This window comes from Gobius niger (assembly GCF_951799975.1).
Source record: "Gobius niger genome assembly, chromosome: 2".
Classification (NCBI taxonomy): Eukaryota; Metazoa; Chordata; class Actinopteri; order Gobiiformes; family Gobiidae; genus Gobius; species Gobius niger.
The window spans coordinates 31,202,260-31,217,410 of NC_136853.1; the positions used below are offsets into that span (position 1 = coordinate 31,202,260).

Sequence of the window (15,151 nt, forward strand, 5' to 3'; positions counted from 1 at the left end):
AAACCGGAGTTAGCAAAGTCATCAAAACAGCCTTTTCTTAAAGACTCTAGCACTCTTTGTTAGTTCTGCAATGATAACGCCAAATTAGTCTGATTGTGTGATGGCTAAATATAGTGCCTGCATGTCAGACAGGAAGTTATGTGTCATAACAACTGTCTCATACTTCACACATGTTAACAGAGAGCACAATTACTCATCTAGACTGCTCTCTTGATTATTCTGTCCATTAAGAAAAATAAACATTTCAGCTACATCTGATATTCTGGTGGTTAAGGCTGGTGCATACAGCGCAGAATGTGTCACTATGTGTCACAGCGACGCTTAAACAAGCAGAAACTTCCCTCTCTTTTGGTATAGCAGCGTTTGTTGCCTTTTTCTGTGAACTGCATTTGTGGTTTCTGTCTTCCACACTGTTTTGCTGGATTTTTTAATGCAAAAAGTCCATAATGGTCCTGAGGAAAGCAGCTTTTTAAAAGTAAACAAACAGCTAGCCAGCTTCTGAAACACTGAAGAGGCACCAAGAGGGGACAAAGGAAGGGACAAACGAGGATAAGATGGTGACAGACTGTTGTGGAGCCTATACCTCCAAACACATGCTGGTCAGATTGGCCCACAAGAGCAGTGTGCTCAGTCGCAGTGGCTCAGGATTAACATCTGAACACACTTTCATTTGTACAGTTGTACAAATAAAGCACTTACTTACTGCCTTACCATGCTGGCTCAAGTGGCACGAGTTCGGGTCCCAGTTCTGACAATTTGTCTCTCTCCACACTTCACCCCATTTCACCCTGACATGCCTAGCCCAAATAAAACCTACAGACCAAAAAAATCCTTCAGAAAAATTGAAATAAATAGAAAATACTGGATTATAAAAATGATTTTCAGCAAGAAATTTGACACACAGCATTAGCTATGTTAAGTTAATTGTCTATAAAAATTATAACAATAATAATAGTACTTGCTACGGGGAGCAGACAAACCTGAGCCGTCATTAATTTACACTCATTTTAGACAATGGCATAATACTGTATTGAGATTACAGTTGCGTGAGGCACGTGTTAAAAGAAGTAAACCTGTGATGCTCATATGACGCAGCATGTCACAGACTCAGACCGGAGGTCAACAGTCCCACACAAACGGCTCTTTGTTATCAACACTGACGTCATTTACTGATACAGTGAAGCAGCCACCGAGTCCTGCACTGAGTTCTATGCTATGAATGATTTCACTTTTCTCAAGAAAGCAGTGAAGAGTATAACGCTAATGTTAACAGCAGAGATGTTCAAAGAGTGTAGCTATAGGAGAAAAGAACAAGTAGCTACTTTCTCTTCTGGAATGTTCAGAAGAAGACACAAAAGAGAAATCAATTCACCAAGGGCAAAACATGCAGTTTTCATTTTTACTCGATCCAGCAATGCCCAAATGTTGGAACATCACATGAGGTGTGTTTAAGATGAGCCAGGCGGGCTCAGGCACTGCAGGCAGTGCCTGAGCCCGCCTGGCTCATCTTAAACACACCTATTATGACAGATGTAAAACATGGATATACAAAGTGCTGGCAATCATTTGTGGCATATTAGTGACTTTATCATGGAGGGTATGCAAGTGATGTCATAGCATAGTAACAGTAAGGCAGCAGAAGACAAAATCAAGTTTAGTGCAAGTTTAGTTTTTAGCCTGCATATGATGCTTCTGGTAAGAATCCAAAAATCACTGCACACAGTTTGTAACATTGCTCAGGAACCAAAGTCTCCATGGCACTATTCATCATTTTGCTGAATTTAGAGTTGATCTGAGGCTTTGAATTTGGCGCACAGTAGCCAGTGCACAGTATGTCACACTAAGCATGCTACAGTGTATTGAGAAGTGGGCAGAGAAAGGCGACAGATAACTGCGCTGAGCTTTCAGACACAGCTGTGGGAGAGGAGGGAGCTCTTGTCCTGTCTATAGAAACAAACATTATCATTACAGAGAGGCACAAAGCGGCACAATGCAAAGGGCTAACTAACACTTGACGCATATTATGTGCTGCCACCTGCAGACAACAGCCGCACCAATTGGCTGCACAAAGCCAGCAGTCAGGGTTGGCTGTGACATGTGATTATTACAGTTCCATTTATAAGAGACTGCATTTTTTTATTTATTTTTTTAATCGTCATTACATTTGATATAGTTCAACTCACGTCCTTCCTGTAAACAATAATACCAAACAATAGCTTTGATTCTTTGGTCTACTGCACTTACATACTTATAGAGTGGGAACCGGTTGTTTACATACACTTAATAAAAATATACATTTGCATTTTTTTCTCACTGCTTGACATGAAACCAGAAGTAACTTTAGAATTTTATGAATTATTTCTATTTGCTGAATGGCAGAAGAATGAAAGATATAATTTAATACATGGTTTTATATTACTTTTTAAAGTTTACATACATTTGGGTTTCCTTCCACAAGCTTCTCACAATAGTTGTCATAGTTGGTCCATTCCTCCAAACTGAACTGGTGTAACTGAGCCACATTTGTAGCCACCTTGCGTGCACATGCCTTTTCAGCTCTGCCCATATATTTTCAATTGGATTTGAGAGGACAACTTAAAAACATTGTCGTTGTCATCCTAAAGCCACTTTTTAACCAGTACTGACAGTATATGCTTTGGGTCATTGTCCATTTGGAAGACCCATCTGCGCCCAAGTTTTAACTTCCTGTCTGATGTCTTGAGATGATGCTCCAATATTTCCACATAGAGTTCTTTCTTCATGATGTCATCTATTTTGTGAAGTGCACCAGTCCCTCCTGCAGCAAAGCAACCCCACAGCGTGATGCTGCCACCCCCGTCTTTCACAGTTGGGATGGTGTTCTCAGGCTTGTGAGATTCCCCCTTTTTTCCTCCAAACGTAACGATGGTCATTATGGCCACAAAATGAATACGAATTTTATCAAACCACAGGATATGTCATCAAAAATGTAAGTCTTTATCCTTTTTTTTATTTGCAAACTACATATAAATACATAATTTTAACTTGACTTACTGAAGTTACATTGCAAACACAACTAAATAAATGCTTGAAAATGTAACTACTCATATATAAAATAAACATTGTGATGGGAGGTCTCTCTGTGTCTGGGTGTCTTCCTCCGGGTGCTCTGGTTTAGCCCAACCCAAAACATGCACATTAGGCTAAATCCTCCTGTTTGGCAGTCCTGACCAAACCTAGCTCAAGATCTCTGAGATGGGTCCACATGGTTTTGCACTTTAGGGCCTGTATGAACTTATTCTTACTAATAAATGTTTGTTGCCACATTTTTGTCATGTTGTGTTTTCATCTCTTTAAAAAAAAATAGTTTTTCTGTATTTTGTTGCTTTCTTCATCGCCTTTTTTCCTTACTATGTGTCATATTATAATCATATTTTTGTTGCTTTTTTATTGTGCTATTGTTGCTTCTCCAGCAAATTTTTGTTGCTTTTTGGTCACTTTTTGTCCCTTTTTTCATCGGGTTTTTGTCACTTGTTTTTGTCGCTCTTTTGTAGTTGTTTTTTCGGTCATATTTTCAGCCTTGTCTTCGTTGCTATTTTGACGCTTTGTTCTACAAGCTTTTAGATTTGGGTAAAGCCAAAATGTGCCTGGTTAAGGTTGGTTAAGGTTAAGAGATTAAGACCTAAATAATTTGCCACCACTAAAATCGAGGTCTTGATTCAAATGCAATTCACTGTGTTGTCTTATTTAAAAGCTGTCTCAAAGCCGGTATCACAGAACAACACACAGCACAGCAGGATTCTTTGAAGAAGACTTTTTTTGGAGCAGCCCAAAGCCAGTGACATCACGCTCTATTTCTGTCCTTGACGTTGGTCATTGAGGAGCTAAAAGGTATCCATTAACAGACCAGCTGCTGATCCATCACAGTCCTGCTTTAGTCTACAATTAGTGACGTCATTGACTGTGATCTGTTCATGTGTGTCAGGCCAGGAGTCATGATGATGAAAAATGTATTATCAACAATTTCAAGTATTTTCTTTGTAAATGTGCAATGGGACAGAAGAAAGTAAGAGAAAGCAAATGTCTCAGCAGTGGTTATCATCTCATTTCACCTTTATGTTTACATTTGTTTATCTTTCATTAAAATAATAACCGTTTTCTTTGTGTACAGTGGCGTTTAGACATACTGTGCAAATATCTAAGTGTCTATACGAGGGTGTTAATGTGAAAAATAAATTCTCCAAAATGTTTTATCTTTTTAGGCCAGGTGATTACTACAGACCATTTCAATATTGACCACAGCACAGTGCCTTGAATGAAAAGCTCTCACAAGTGCCACTAGACTTTTAATCCACACGGGCAGAAGCTCTCTGAATATCTAAGAAAATGTATGTGGTGCATTAAAGAAGGGCTGTGGACTGAGATTTGAGGATTTTCTGCATTTTTGCCACGGGGCTGAGTCATGCCAAAGTTAAGTGATGCAAAATCTTCTTCCCTTTCCCGTCTCTTCTGAATCATGCCATGAGGCGACTTTAGCGTGTGCCCATCGAAATCCACAATTTTAGACAAATTAACCAAAGCATTGCCGGAAAACAATTAATACTGTACATATGTAGCAGTAAAATACAAAGAGGCAAAGCCAGTCACATCTCAGTGTCTTTTTTTTCCCCGAAAGTGACTGTAGTATAATGTGCTTCATTTACTTTCATAGCATATAATGAGAGGAGAAAGCAACAGTGTGAACAAGGCGATTGCAGCCACAGCACTTGCCTCATTGTCAGAGTGATCTAGTGTTCAACTTTCTGACTTTACAGCACTCTGGTGCCCCACTGTGCTGTTCATTAGAGACATAATTACATCTGCACAAGTTCCTTCACACTGTCTTCTTCTGCAACGTAACAGGACACTTAACACTCTGCTCCGGCATCCAAAAACTATTTAGCTGAAAGACAATGATCACTTAGCTATAACAGCCACACAATTAATTCCCTTTCCACAGATTTTAGAAGATGTTTTACATTTATTATTTGGCATTTTCTGATACAATGAGGCCTGATGACCCTTGCTCTGCTTCTCTTTTCCTCCGCACTGCAAACCAAACTCGCCTGTAGCCTGCAGTTAGTGTGAACTGGGGCACAAACAATAATTGTAATGATGGAGCATCATGTGCTGCCTTGGTGCAGAGGACCAGCTGACTGGATGACTGCTTCTGACGCCCAGAGGCCTCCTTTTCTCAGCAAAGGCACAGTGAGAGGTTGCAGGCAACAGTCCCAGCCCTGTCATAGTATTTGAATGCTACTCATGTGTTACATGCGTTATATTTTTGTTTCTTTTTCAGATCTGAATGGCACATAACGCATGCCACACTGAAAATGTTATTGACGAGCTATAATAAACTGTGATCAGATGATCAATACAATATTTGATTATGTCTGGACAAATAGATGTGTGAGCAGGGGTGTTAACTTGAATGTGAGGACTCCCCTAAAAATGAGATGATCCATTTCATTAATGTGTGTGTCAATCTCTTCATAAACAAATGTTACATTATGATAATAACAGCAGTGGGGTGGACTTTCTCAGTGACGATGACAGCGTGATGTTTTGTGAACCAACAGAAATAAGCAAAATGTGCAGCTAACATCTTCATTTCGATTTGTTGCTCATAAAGATAGTTGTCTTGTACAAACTACAAAAGTGCAGAACAAACACTTAATACCCTCGATATTATCTGATAGAAGCCCACCTCGAACAGCAATTTCCATTACATGTAGCAGACCTCAGATGCTAAATCTCCACAATGGAGTTGAATCAGTCTGCGCTTGCGTCTGCATCACACCCCAAAATCTATTTCTAGTTTTTCAAAGTGATGATAGAATTACACAAATGTGTAATACAGCTATCAGACTTTTTGGAGATTTCTACAATGTCACAACTTCTTCTTCAAAAACATACCTGGACGTGGACGTGTGCTTTGAGTCATTCATGCAAATATAAGTAATTTTTATACCTAACGTGGCAACTATTTCAATATTCAGTGCCAGCGATCGCACTGCCCCTACAGAACAGCCAGTGGGAAAAGCGTCCACTGGAACTGTGCGTCTACAAAGCCACATGCTGAAGCACCTTTGATACAGTCCATGGAAAACTACATCCATGGAGCGGAGAAACAGGCTCGTGACAAAGAGAGGGAAGTCTCAAATTAAAGTTACAATAGAACTTGAGTAAATGTTTTCAAACCAAATTTAATTTATTTCATCAAATTACTGAAAATATAATATCCCCACCTTAAATGTGTGGTTTGTCTTTTCTTTGATAAAAAGAAACTGATCTTTATTAAGCAACCTTTTTCTAACAAGAAAAAATAAATATATATATATATATATATATATATATATATATATATATATATATATATACAGGCCTGGCTCAGTACAGAACGGTTTGGAGCAGTTTGCAGCACAACCAACAAGCAAACAAGCAAACAAGCAAACAAGCAAACATAGACACCAGCACAGTTCCACACACTATTTCAGACTTACAAAAAGAGAGTGATGTGAAGCGACAGCTGTCGGCCAAATGTCTGACTATCTTTTAAGAGTTTTGTACAAATCTGTGGTCAGGGCCCTGGCGAGCTCACAAAAAAACATTTTTAGAATATAGTAAACCTAGACATTTGTGTGGAAAACCCTTTGCATCTAATCATAAAGAATTTGTATCAATTTCATGAACAGGCGCGTTTTCTAACATTCCTGTTAAAGTGACCCTGCGAGTTGTGAAACGTGCCTATAAAGCCTTCCCTGTGAAGAAGTGGGATGCTACAAATATGTTAGTTAGCAAGGTGTTTGGGCCACAACTAACATTTAAACTGAGTGGTTTCCTCTTTCCTTGTCTGTAATAAAAGAGTGTGATATTGCAGCAGATCTGGACGACACAGATCGAGACTTGGGCCTTGGGACCAGAGCCGAGGGGCAACTGTTCCCTATGGAAGTAGAGTTTAATCCCATGTCTCAGAACATAGATCTTTGAACAGTTTTTCCACTGGTTCAAGTATTTTTGCCAGACCTACTCACTGTTTTAATTTCTAAAACTCATATTCAAGTGAATAGTTCGTGTGTAAAGTTGTCCACTCAGCAGCAGACCTGTGCCATTTCACCTTTGTAGAAGACAGTACAACACAGAAGCCTTAATGACCAAAGTGGCTCAGTCTCAAATGTAAAACAATCGAGATACAGCAATCTGATTCTGGTTAAAAAAAGATTTCATGAATATTAGAAAAGCTTGATTAACATTCGAATGTGAGATCACACCACAGCTAATAGAACACACTGTGTCAACGGCAAACAAAGTCCTTAGTCTCCACAGCAAACCTCCAGAGTCTCTGGGAAAGAGAGCATGCGATTAGAATTACTGACACACTTGCACAAAGTGCTAATCTCCACTTAGTGTAGAAATTACACTGCAGAAGGCCTCTATTATCAACACAATGTTTAATAATGCAGCAACAAATTTCTATCTCACATTAGGATCTGTATTCAACCCCAAATAAAACAATGCAACATGGAGCTAATAAAGATTGCACCCTTGTACTTGTGTTGTCCATGTTTTGCTCTAAACACATCTACAATTGTACTGAGGCAGTTTATTCATCACTGTAAGATATGTACGCATTGATATGAGAAAAAAAAATGGACGCAGTGGACACTAAAAAGGTGTTGAATATGCCATGGACATTGATATAGCAAACTGACACATCAAGGCTTGCAATCCAAAAATCGTTAGAGGAGAAGACAACCCTTTGCAGCAGCATTTGGTGCTGACTGGATCAAGTGTTTTAGCCAACATTTATCCAATGTATATTTAGTGTTGGGATTTTTATTCACTGTTCTTCATACTTCTCTGTGTTGTAAATTAGTATCCATTATAACTGCCTTGTGATTGGCCCAAACGGCCAACGTCTGATGGTTTGGTTTTCAAACAGAGCGGTGCGAGCAGCACAAGATGGATCCTTGGCTGTTTTTGAATTCACAACTACCGCGAAACGTTCGCTGCAGGCAAAGCGCACCTGAATATGAGATCATTTTACATTTATAGGCCGCCCTGGTCTATAAGCCGCAGCTGTTCACGCTGTTCCAAGCGCATTTGAAGCGCCATCAGCAATGGAAGTACAGGACTTTTCTCTTCATGCGTGGTCAAATTTACCAGGTACAGGAACATTTACTTTTATTAAAGTGTGTTCAGAACCCTCCATAATATTTCAGCGTGGGGGAGCATCAAACAAGTTAGCTATAGCGCCAGAGGGCATCCTGCTGCCCCCGCTCCGGGCAACAGGTGTGGTGGAAGACAGCGATAGGCACATGACACAATATTCAGTATGACCATAAAAATCTATAAATTAGACGCACCGTTGTATAAGCCGCAAGGTCCAAAGGGTGGGAAAAAAGTAGCGGCTTTAGTCCAGAAATTACGGTACTAGACTATTCTTCAAATAGTAATTTATTGAATGTTAATCTCGAAAGCAGTATTGTTGATTGCTGAGCAGTTGTTACCTGTGGCAGGGCAGAGCTGAGCTGGCGCTGCAGTGAGTCTCTGTCATACATGACGTCCTGTAAGTGCTGCTGGGCCAGGCCCAGGCTCTCCTGGGTCTCTCTCAGAGTGTCCAGCAGGCGGTCACGCTCGTCCAGCATGTTGACCATCAGCTGCTCAAAGTGAGAGTCTGGGTCCGACGCACTGCTCTGAGAGCCGCGCTGGCTGAGGGCAGTGTCCTCACTGATGGTGGGCATCACCTCGCACATCATCTTGGCTCTGAAAAGAAGCAAACAATGCAGATAAAAAATGTTCTGTTCTCAGAAGTGCCACTCAGCTGACAAATTACATATATAATAAACTTCATCAGAAAGTACAACAAGCTCTTGTATCATTGCTGCTGTTCTTTTGTTCAATGAGAGGATCTGGATCACTATGCAATATGAAGACTGTGAGTCCTGATAGTGTTTTATATCATATAAACAAACAGCTGTAAAATATAGTATGATATTTCATTCAATAGATAGCAAATAAACACACATAAATCACTCTTTTTATGTGTGTATGAAAAAAGCTCTGTCAACATATACACATTGGAGATGATATCTACTATGAGTGCTTGTATTGCTGTGAGTTCTGGTGAGTTAATGACTGCTGCATCACCCCAGCGTTTCAAAGCTGCAGAGACGTCTTGGAGGCGGCCGTTCTGCCCTACATTTCATGCTTGTGCTGGTTAATGGGCCAGCCCAGATTCGGTTGCATAATACACCATATTTATGCTATACAGTAGTGGTCATGTGCCGCCGCTCCACAGTCCCCTGGGAATAGTGCAAGTCTCGAAAAAAAACAGGCATTCATTGTAACAATAAGCAATTAATAATTGTTGTGTGTATTTCAGGTGGACCATGTAAATACTTTGGGCCTGGTTTACTAAGCGTTTGTGCATATGCACTAGTGTACGCTAAAGAGGCACACACAAAAAACGCTATAAGGCCACAGCTCAAACTTTTCACAAATCACTTACTAAATGAGCCCCTTAGCTGTTTAAAAATCCAACATGCCAACGCTTAACTATTGCTCATACAGTAGGTTACTGTTATTGCATGGGATTTCTAACCGTGGACATAGACGTTTTCTATAGACAGACTTGGCTCTCTGTGTATAGCGACAGGACTGTGTGTCACAGCATGTACTGGCGGTGAACTGGGGTCTCCCATATCAAGCCTAGGCTTTTGGCCAGACTCCCCCAGTTCAGTATTCAGCTTCCATCCGCTGCCATTTAGACCTGAGAGACTGGGCCGACAGCCTGCAGCCTGGCTCTACACACGCTTATGTCACAAGGCAGTGTCAGCCTGGAGAAAAGGCTTTTCCAAAGAATCGAGGATCAGGGTAAGCATTCTAACAAGGAAGTGCCTGTTTGACTGTAGATGGATGTATACAGAGGGAAGCTGACAGGATAAAACTAAAACTACAAGTAAACAGGATTGAAATCCACCATCAAATATGATGGTAATGCATGTGATCTATAGCTACTTTTTAGACACTCATAAATCATTAGTTGTCAGTCGTTTTATACAGCAGGTGGTAGTGCTACTGCTGCCTAGGGCTGACTGATAATCGTGACTGCCAATGTGCATTAATGGACCCAATGATCACCACACACCACTTCATAGGCAAGGCAGTGAAATGTCTTGACCATGAACAGAGTGTCAGTATTCACTGGTCGAAGCTGGGAGTGACCTTCCAGTTTTTAGATAATGATGACCACTACCAAACGTGCCACTGTCTCACTCAAATGCCCTGATTAGTAATTCTTTAAGGCTCAAGTAGGCGATTCGTGAATCCGGGTGCTCCCATAACATGTCCCAGGACCATTGCTCATTTCACATAAAAATACCATACACAAATGAACATGAATGTTTATGATGAAAATACTACACATGATGCATTCATGTGTAGCATGTGTCACCTTCTGGCTCACGCTAATGACATGAGGGGCTCTAAGTCGCTCCATGTTCCATGATGTAATTAGCCAAAAGATGAGGGAATAGGTTTGATGTACAAGCGATACATGAAGCAAAAATAGACCAAAATGACTTAATTATTTGGCAGAAATATTATCAGAGCTCTGAACCACACCAAACCCATTGTAAGGTCAATTACTCTGGGTATTGATATGTGCTTCATTTTCAGTGAAAGCAAAACAAACATCCGTATAAATAATCCAGATTCTTCCCCAAACAGAATGTAGAGCAGCTGGCTGTGTGTTGAACGTGAAGGTGTATGCAGGACAAACAACAGTGTAGGAGATGCTCAGTTAAACAGAGGGCCACAGATGCAGACAAGCAGGAATCACTGAGCTCCTCTCCCCACGCCATATGCCAATCAATAAATTATTCAGCAAAAGAAGTGAAAATTATCCAAATCAGTGCAGAAAGTCCAGCTTTTTTCACCTGCCTCTGAAACTTCGCATGAAAGCTTCATCCAATGAATGAACATGATCTGCCCTATTCTCCCAGTTGATGTTGTTAATACTAGAAATCACACACTTTTAATGTGATATTGCTGGTTGTACAGAATCTGACTTCTTTTTTTTTATTAATCAAGGAAAAGGAAAACACTCCTCAAAAAAGTATAATTAAAACGAAGAACAAGCCAATCACAGAAAAGCATCTCAGCAGCTCATAGCCATGCGTGTGGAGCACATTCAGCACTATTCTACACCAAGAAACATCAAAAACCTGCTCCGCCAGAAAAGTGCAGAGCAGACAGAGGACAGTGTGCAACACTCTGTGCCTTTGGAGATAAGCAATGTGCTTGTTGATGGGCCTTTAAAGGCACACAACGCTTCTAATGACATGTTTCAAGCTTTTGTTACAACCGGCATAAGGAGCACAGATTGCTTTTTTACAGATGTGTCTATGTTTTATTTATTTATTTATTTTTATAATGACTTCTATTTATTCCCATTCAGCCTTAACTGGCCACTGCGCTTTATTTTAGGCTTTAGTGTGAGGCTATCTAGTGCGGAGTTAGCAGTTCAGTCATCCGAGCGATTCGTTCTTTCCCACTACATACTAGCAGGTCGCTCACTCGTACTGAGGACTGCAAGTATTCAGTCTCTTTCACCGTAAAAAAGTCTGGTGTAGTATTACTCTTAATGTAGGAGCGACTAACGTGACAAAGAATGTGTCTGAAGGAAGGAATACAGCAACAATTAAGTGAAGAGTCACTGGAGAAGGTGAGTCCTGACTCTTGATTCAGGAAAGTGACGACAATGCAATAACAGATGAACAGAGTAATAATGGCCAAGGTAGCTGACCGCGGCTTTTTAAATAATGTCTAGGTTTGATGTCTCGGCATGTAGCAGAGTGCATACAGATTATTCTGACAAGCTCAATCATCATGGAAACAACAGTTCTTTGCACAGTGTAATCGACATCAAACTGACAGGTGGTGAAAGTGTGACACAGCGTTTTTTCTGAATGGGGCATAACAGATGGCATCATACACTGGTATGTGTATCTCATTTACAGAGTATGTCCCTGTAGCACTAACCTCGGAAAAAACAATATGTGAACCGCCTCCATCAAGCAAAACATTATACCGTCTTATTTAATTATGCAAACAGATTGATTGATTGCCAAAAAGTCTGATCCACAAATCTATTCTCCATAGTGCCTTCATACATGTCATAGAGCAACTCTCAGTGTCCCAGCAGTGCACACAGAGCGGGGGGGGAAAGGCCATCTCAGGTCCCTCCAGCTGGAACAAGCTTCAACGAAAGAATTCAAACATTAATTTCACACTGTACTTTAAACTTCTCTAAGATATTCATTTTTTAAAAAGACAACTGAAATATGAACTGCTAAGCTAATAAACGAAGAGGTCTAAACTACAGGCTCCATGAAGAGGTGATCTTTTGTTGGCTGCTGAAAACATGTTGTAACCATAGTTATAGCTTGCACTTTTCATTGATATCTTCTGAACAGAAAGCAAGAATGAATCACGAACTGAATGGGAGGTCCAGAATAAGATTTGCCCCTGGATGCGTCCATTAGTGGAGCCAGAGGCCTATGCATCAAGCCAACATTCATAATCAGTGAGTGCATTTATCTGGTGCTGCTGTGTGAGCGACTGTGCCAGAGGAGGGGGAAGGAGGGGCCCGACATGATGCGTCTTCTGATGTGTGTGGTCATCGGCTGTGAGTTCATCTGTTAATAAGTCTGTGTGTAGTGTGTGTGTGTGTGTGTGTGTGAAAGAACCCGCTTCAAAATCAACCGCCGAGTCCAAGGTCACGCCAAACATAAATCGATAGCGACTGACTGAGGTGGACAAAAAAACAAATTCAGATTATGTTCACAGCCGATACAAATCAACACTGCTATTTTGTCTCCAAGTTACAGCCATGTTTGTGAGGCCCATAGTGTGAAATGTGTCCCTTAACAAATATGAAACTAGTGCTGCTACAGGTAGCTTCTTCAGAATTACTAGGATTTTACTGCATCGGTATACCATCTCTGCAAAGAATACTGCCAGGTCTTACTACTCTCCATCCACAGCTTTCCTAGAAGCCATTAACCCTGCTTGCTAGCAGACAAAATACCCTTTCATTTTTACAAAAGTCATTTTGCATTTTTAATTATAGTAAAGCCGGTAAGATGACTTTTGAAGAGGCAACACTGTCTCCCTCGTCACATCTTTATAAAACTGTAATATGTTGTTTGTAGAAGGGGGACATTGGCTCCTTCATGACAGCTACTCCTTTCACTGCTGCTGCCACACATATAGGGCTACACCTACACAAGAAGGAGGCAGAGGTGGTCGGACTGCAGCGGTTGTGTCTTACGTCCACCCGTCTCCAGCGCGTTCCTCTGAAATGATAATTGAGGAGAATCCTTGGCTATTGTCTCGAGTGCATTACATCATGCCAGCCCATGCCTCTCTAGTCAGTCTGCATCCCGCCCCCTTTGATTTTATACTGACAGCTCATAGATTTTTTTTCTCTCTCTCCCATTCGGTCCGGTGTGCAACAATACTACAATGTCACCCAAATGAAACGATTTAATATCGTTAATTCATACATCTCCACACACACACACACCCACACACACATTTACACACACTTACACACACACCATCACCGAGCTAGCCCAAGCTTCGGGTCCAAGGGTTGACCATGTGAAGAGAGCACGGCGTAAAAAAAAAAAAGGAAAAAAAAAAAAAATCACCTTGAGCCTGAAGGAATAAAGGGCAATGTAGGTCATTTCGATAACGGAGGCAACAGTGTGAATACTTACTGTACTATCTATGACTTCAGTCGTGGCTCCGGCCGTGGATCAATGACAACTGCAGTGCCTGTGTGTGAGCTGCTAAACCATCAAGCGAACAATCCTAGGACCTCTCAGCGCCAAGACGCTGCCTCGCCGAGAATCCGATCCGAGCGCAGCAGCGGCCGCTCCAAACCGCTGGCATGGTCAAAAACACAGAGGGAAATGTTGAAATGTGCGGTAAATTAGCTGCGTCGAGTCGATGACATTGGATTTCCGGGGGCTCCACGCGCGCACACACACACATACACACATACATACACACGCATACACACCGGGTAAAATATTATCGCATGTTCCAAATTGTGCTGTGATAAGCGGAGCTGGTAAAGACCATTGTACGAGATGACGGAGGGGAGGCGTGTGGACTCTTAAAGTTGCAGCTGTGCTTTTCCGTCTGCTCTTGGAGAAAGAACACGGGAGATGCATTAAAAATGTCTCTAAAATGCTTTAGAGCACTCACATGATGATACTGACGTAACATAATTAGCGCGTGCAGTTTTAATTTGATTACAAATACACCGTATTTGGTTGAAATACGGAGAACAGACAAGTCGCATACATGAACTCCCCATGAAATCACCTTTGGCCAGGAAAGTGTGAATGTCGTGATTTTTCATTCACTAGTAAAAGCGAGTCTATAACGTGAGCAAATGATGATGCACATTCTTCTTCTGCCTTCATGGGTGACTTTGGTTAAACAGGATCATTATAGTGCAATTGTTTCGTTTGACTTGACTTTGACTTAACCCGGACGCTAAAAATGCTGTCAATATTGCAATACATGAGTCCTGTTTTGCTTTATTGGTTATTCACAAGCAAACATACAAATTACAAATTAACAGAGAACACTTGCACTGTTGTCTTGTAAACAAAAGAAAATGTAAAAAAAAAAACATACACAAGGGTATTTGTGTGAAACAAAGTATTAATTGAACCTCCACCTTTGTGTGGCGTACAGTTTCGTGTACAGCAGAGTAGACGCTGTCCATGGTGCTGAAAGCAGCACTTTTTTTTTTTTTTTTGCAATAGGTTGCCCTCACGTGACATCACAACATTCTAAAGAGCCCACAGTTTAAAACTGAGGTGGAGAGCAACTGAAAATTAGATTACGGTAACTATGGTAACTATAGTAACTGGCGAATTGCTGATTTTCTTTAGTTTTTGGTTAATATCTCAGTTATTGCTGGGAGAATCCACATGGAACAAAAACTCTCAAAGTTCAACGTCTTCTCTGTCAGGACATATGAACTAATGCCCAATTATTTGTGATGAGAAGTGGTGACGATATTAGAAAACATGAGCAATGCCACCTA

The 15,151-nt window shown here is 40.9% G+C and overlaps 1 protein-coding gene across 4 annotated transcripts in view; it reads right to left on the bottom strand.

The window, feature by feature from the left end:
• ppfia2 (PTPRF interacting protein alpha 2) overlaps positions 1–14,170 on the bottom strand; it is a 78,542-nt gene extending 64,372 nt beyond the window's left edge. For 3 of the 4 annotated variants that reach the window (XM_079582206.1, XM_079582207.1, XM_079582205.1), the window contains exons 1-2: positions 13,806–14,170; positions 8,529–8,784 (exon numbers count right to left, since the gene is read on the bottom strand). In XM_079582206.1, the coding sequence (XP_079438332.1) occupies positions 8,529–8,777 (249 nt within the window). In that variant the 5' untranslated portion in view covers positions 8,778–8,784; positions 13,806–14,170. The remainder of the gene's footprint in view (positions 1–8,528; positions 8,785–13,805) is intronic. The other variant, XM_079582208.1, reaches the window with a different exon arrangement.
• Positions 14,171–15,151: the final 981 nt, after the last annotated feature.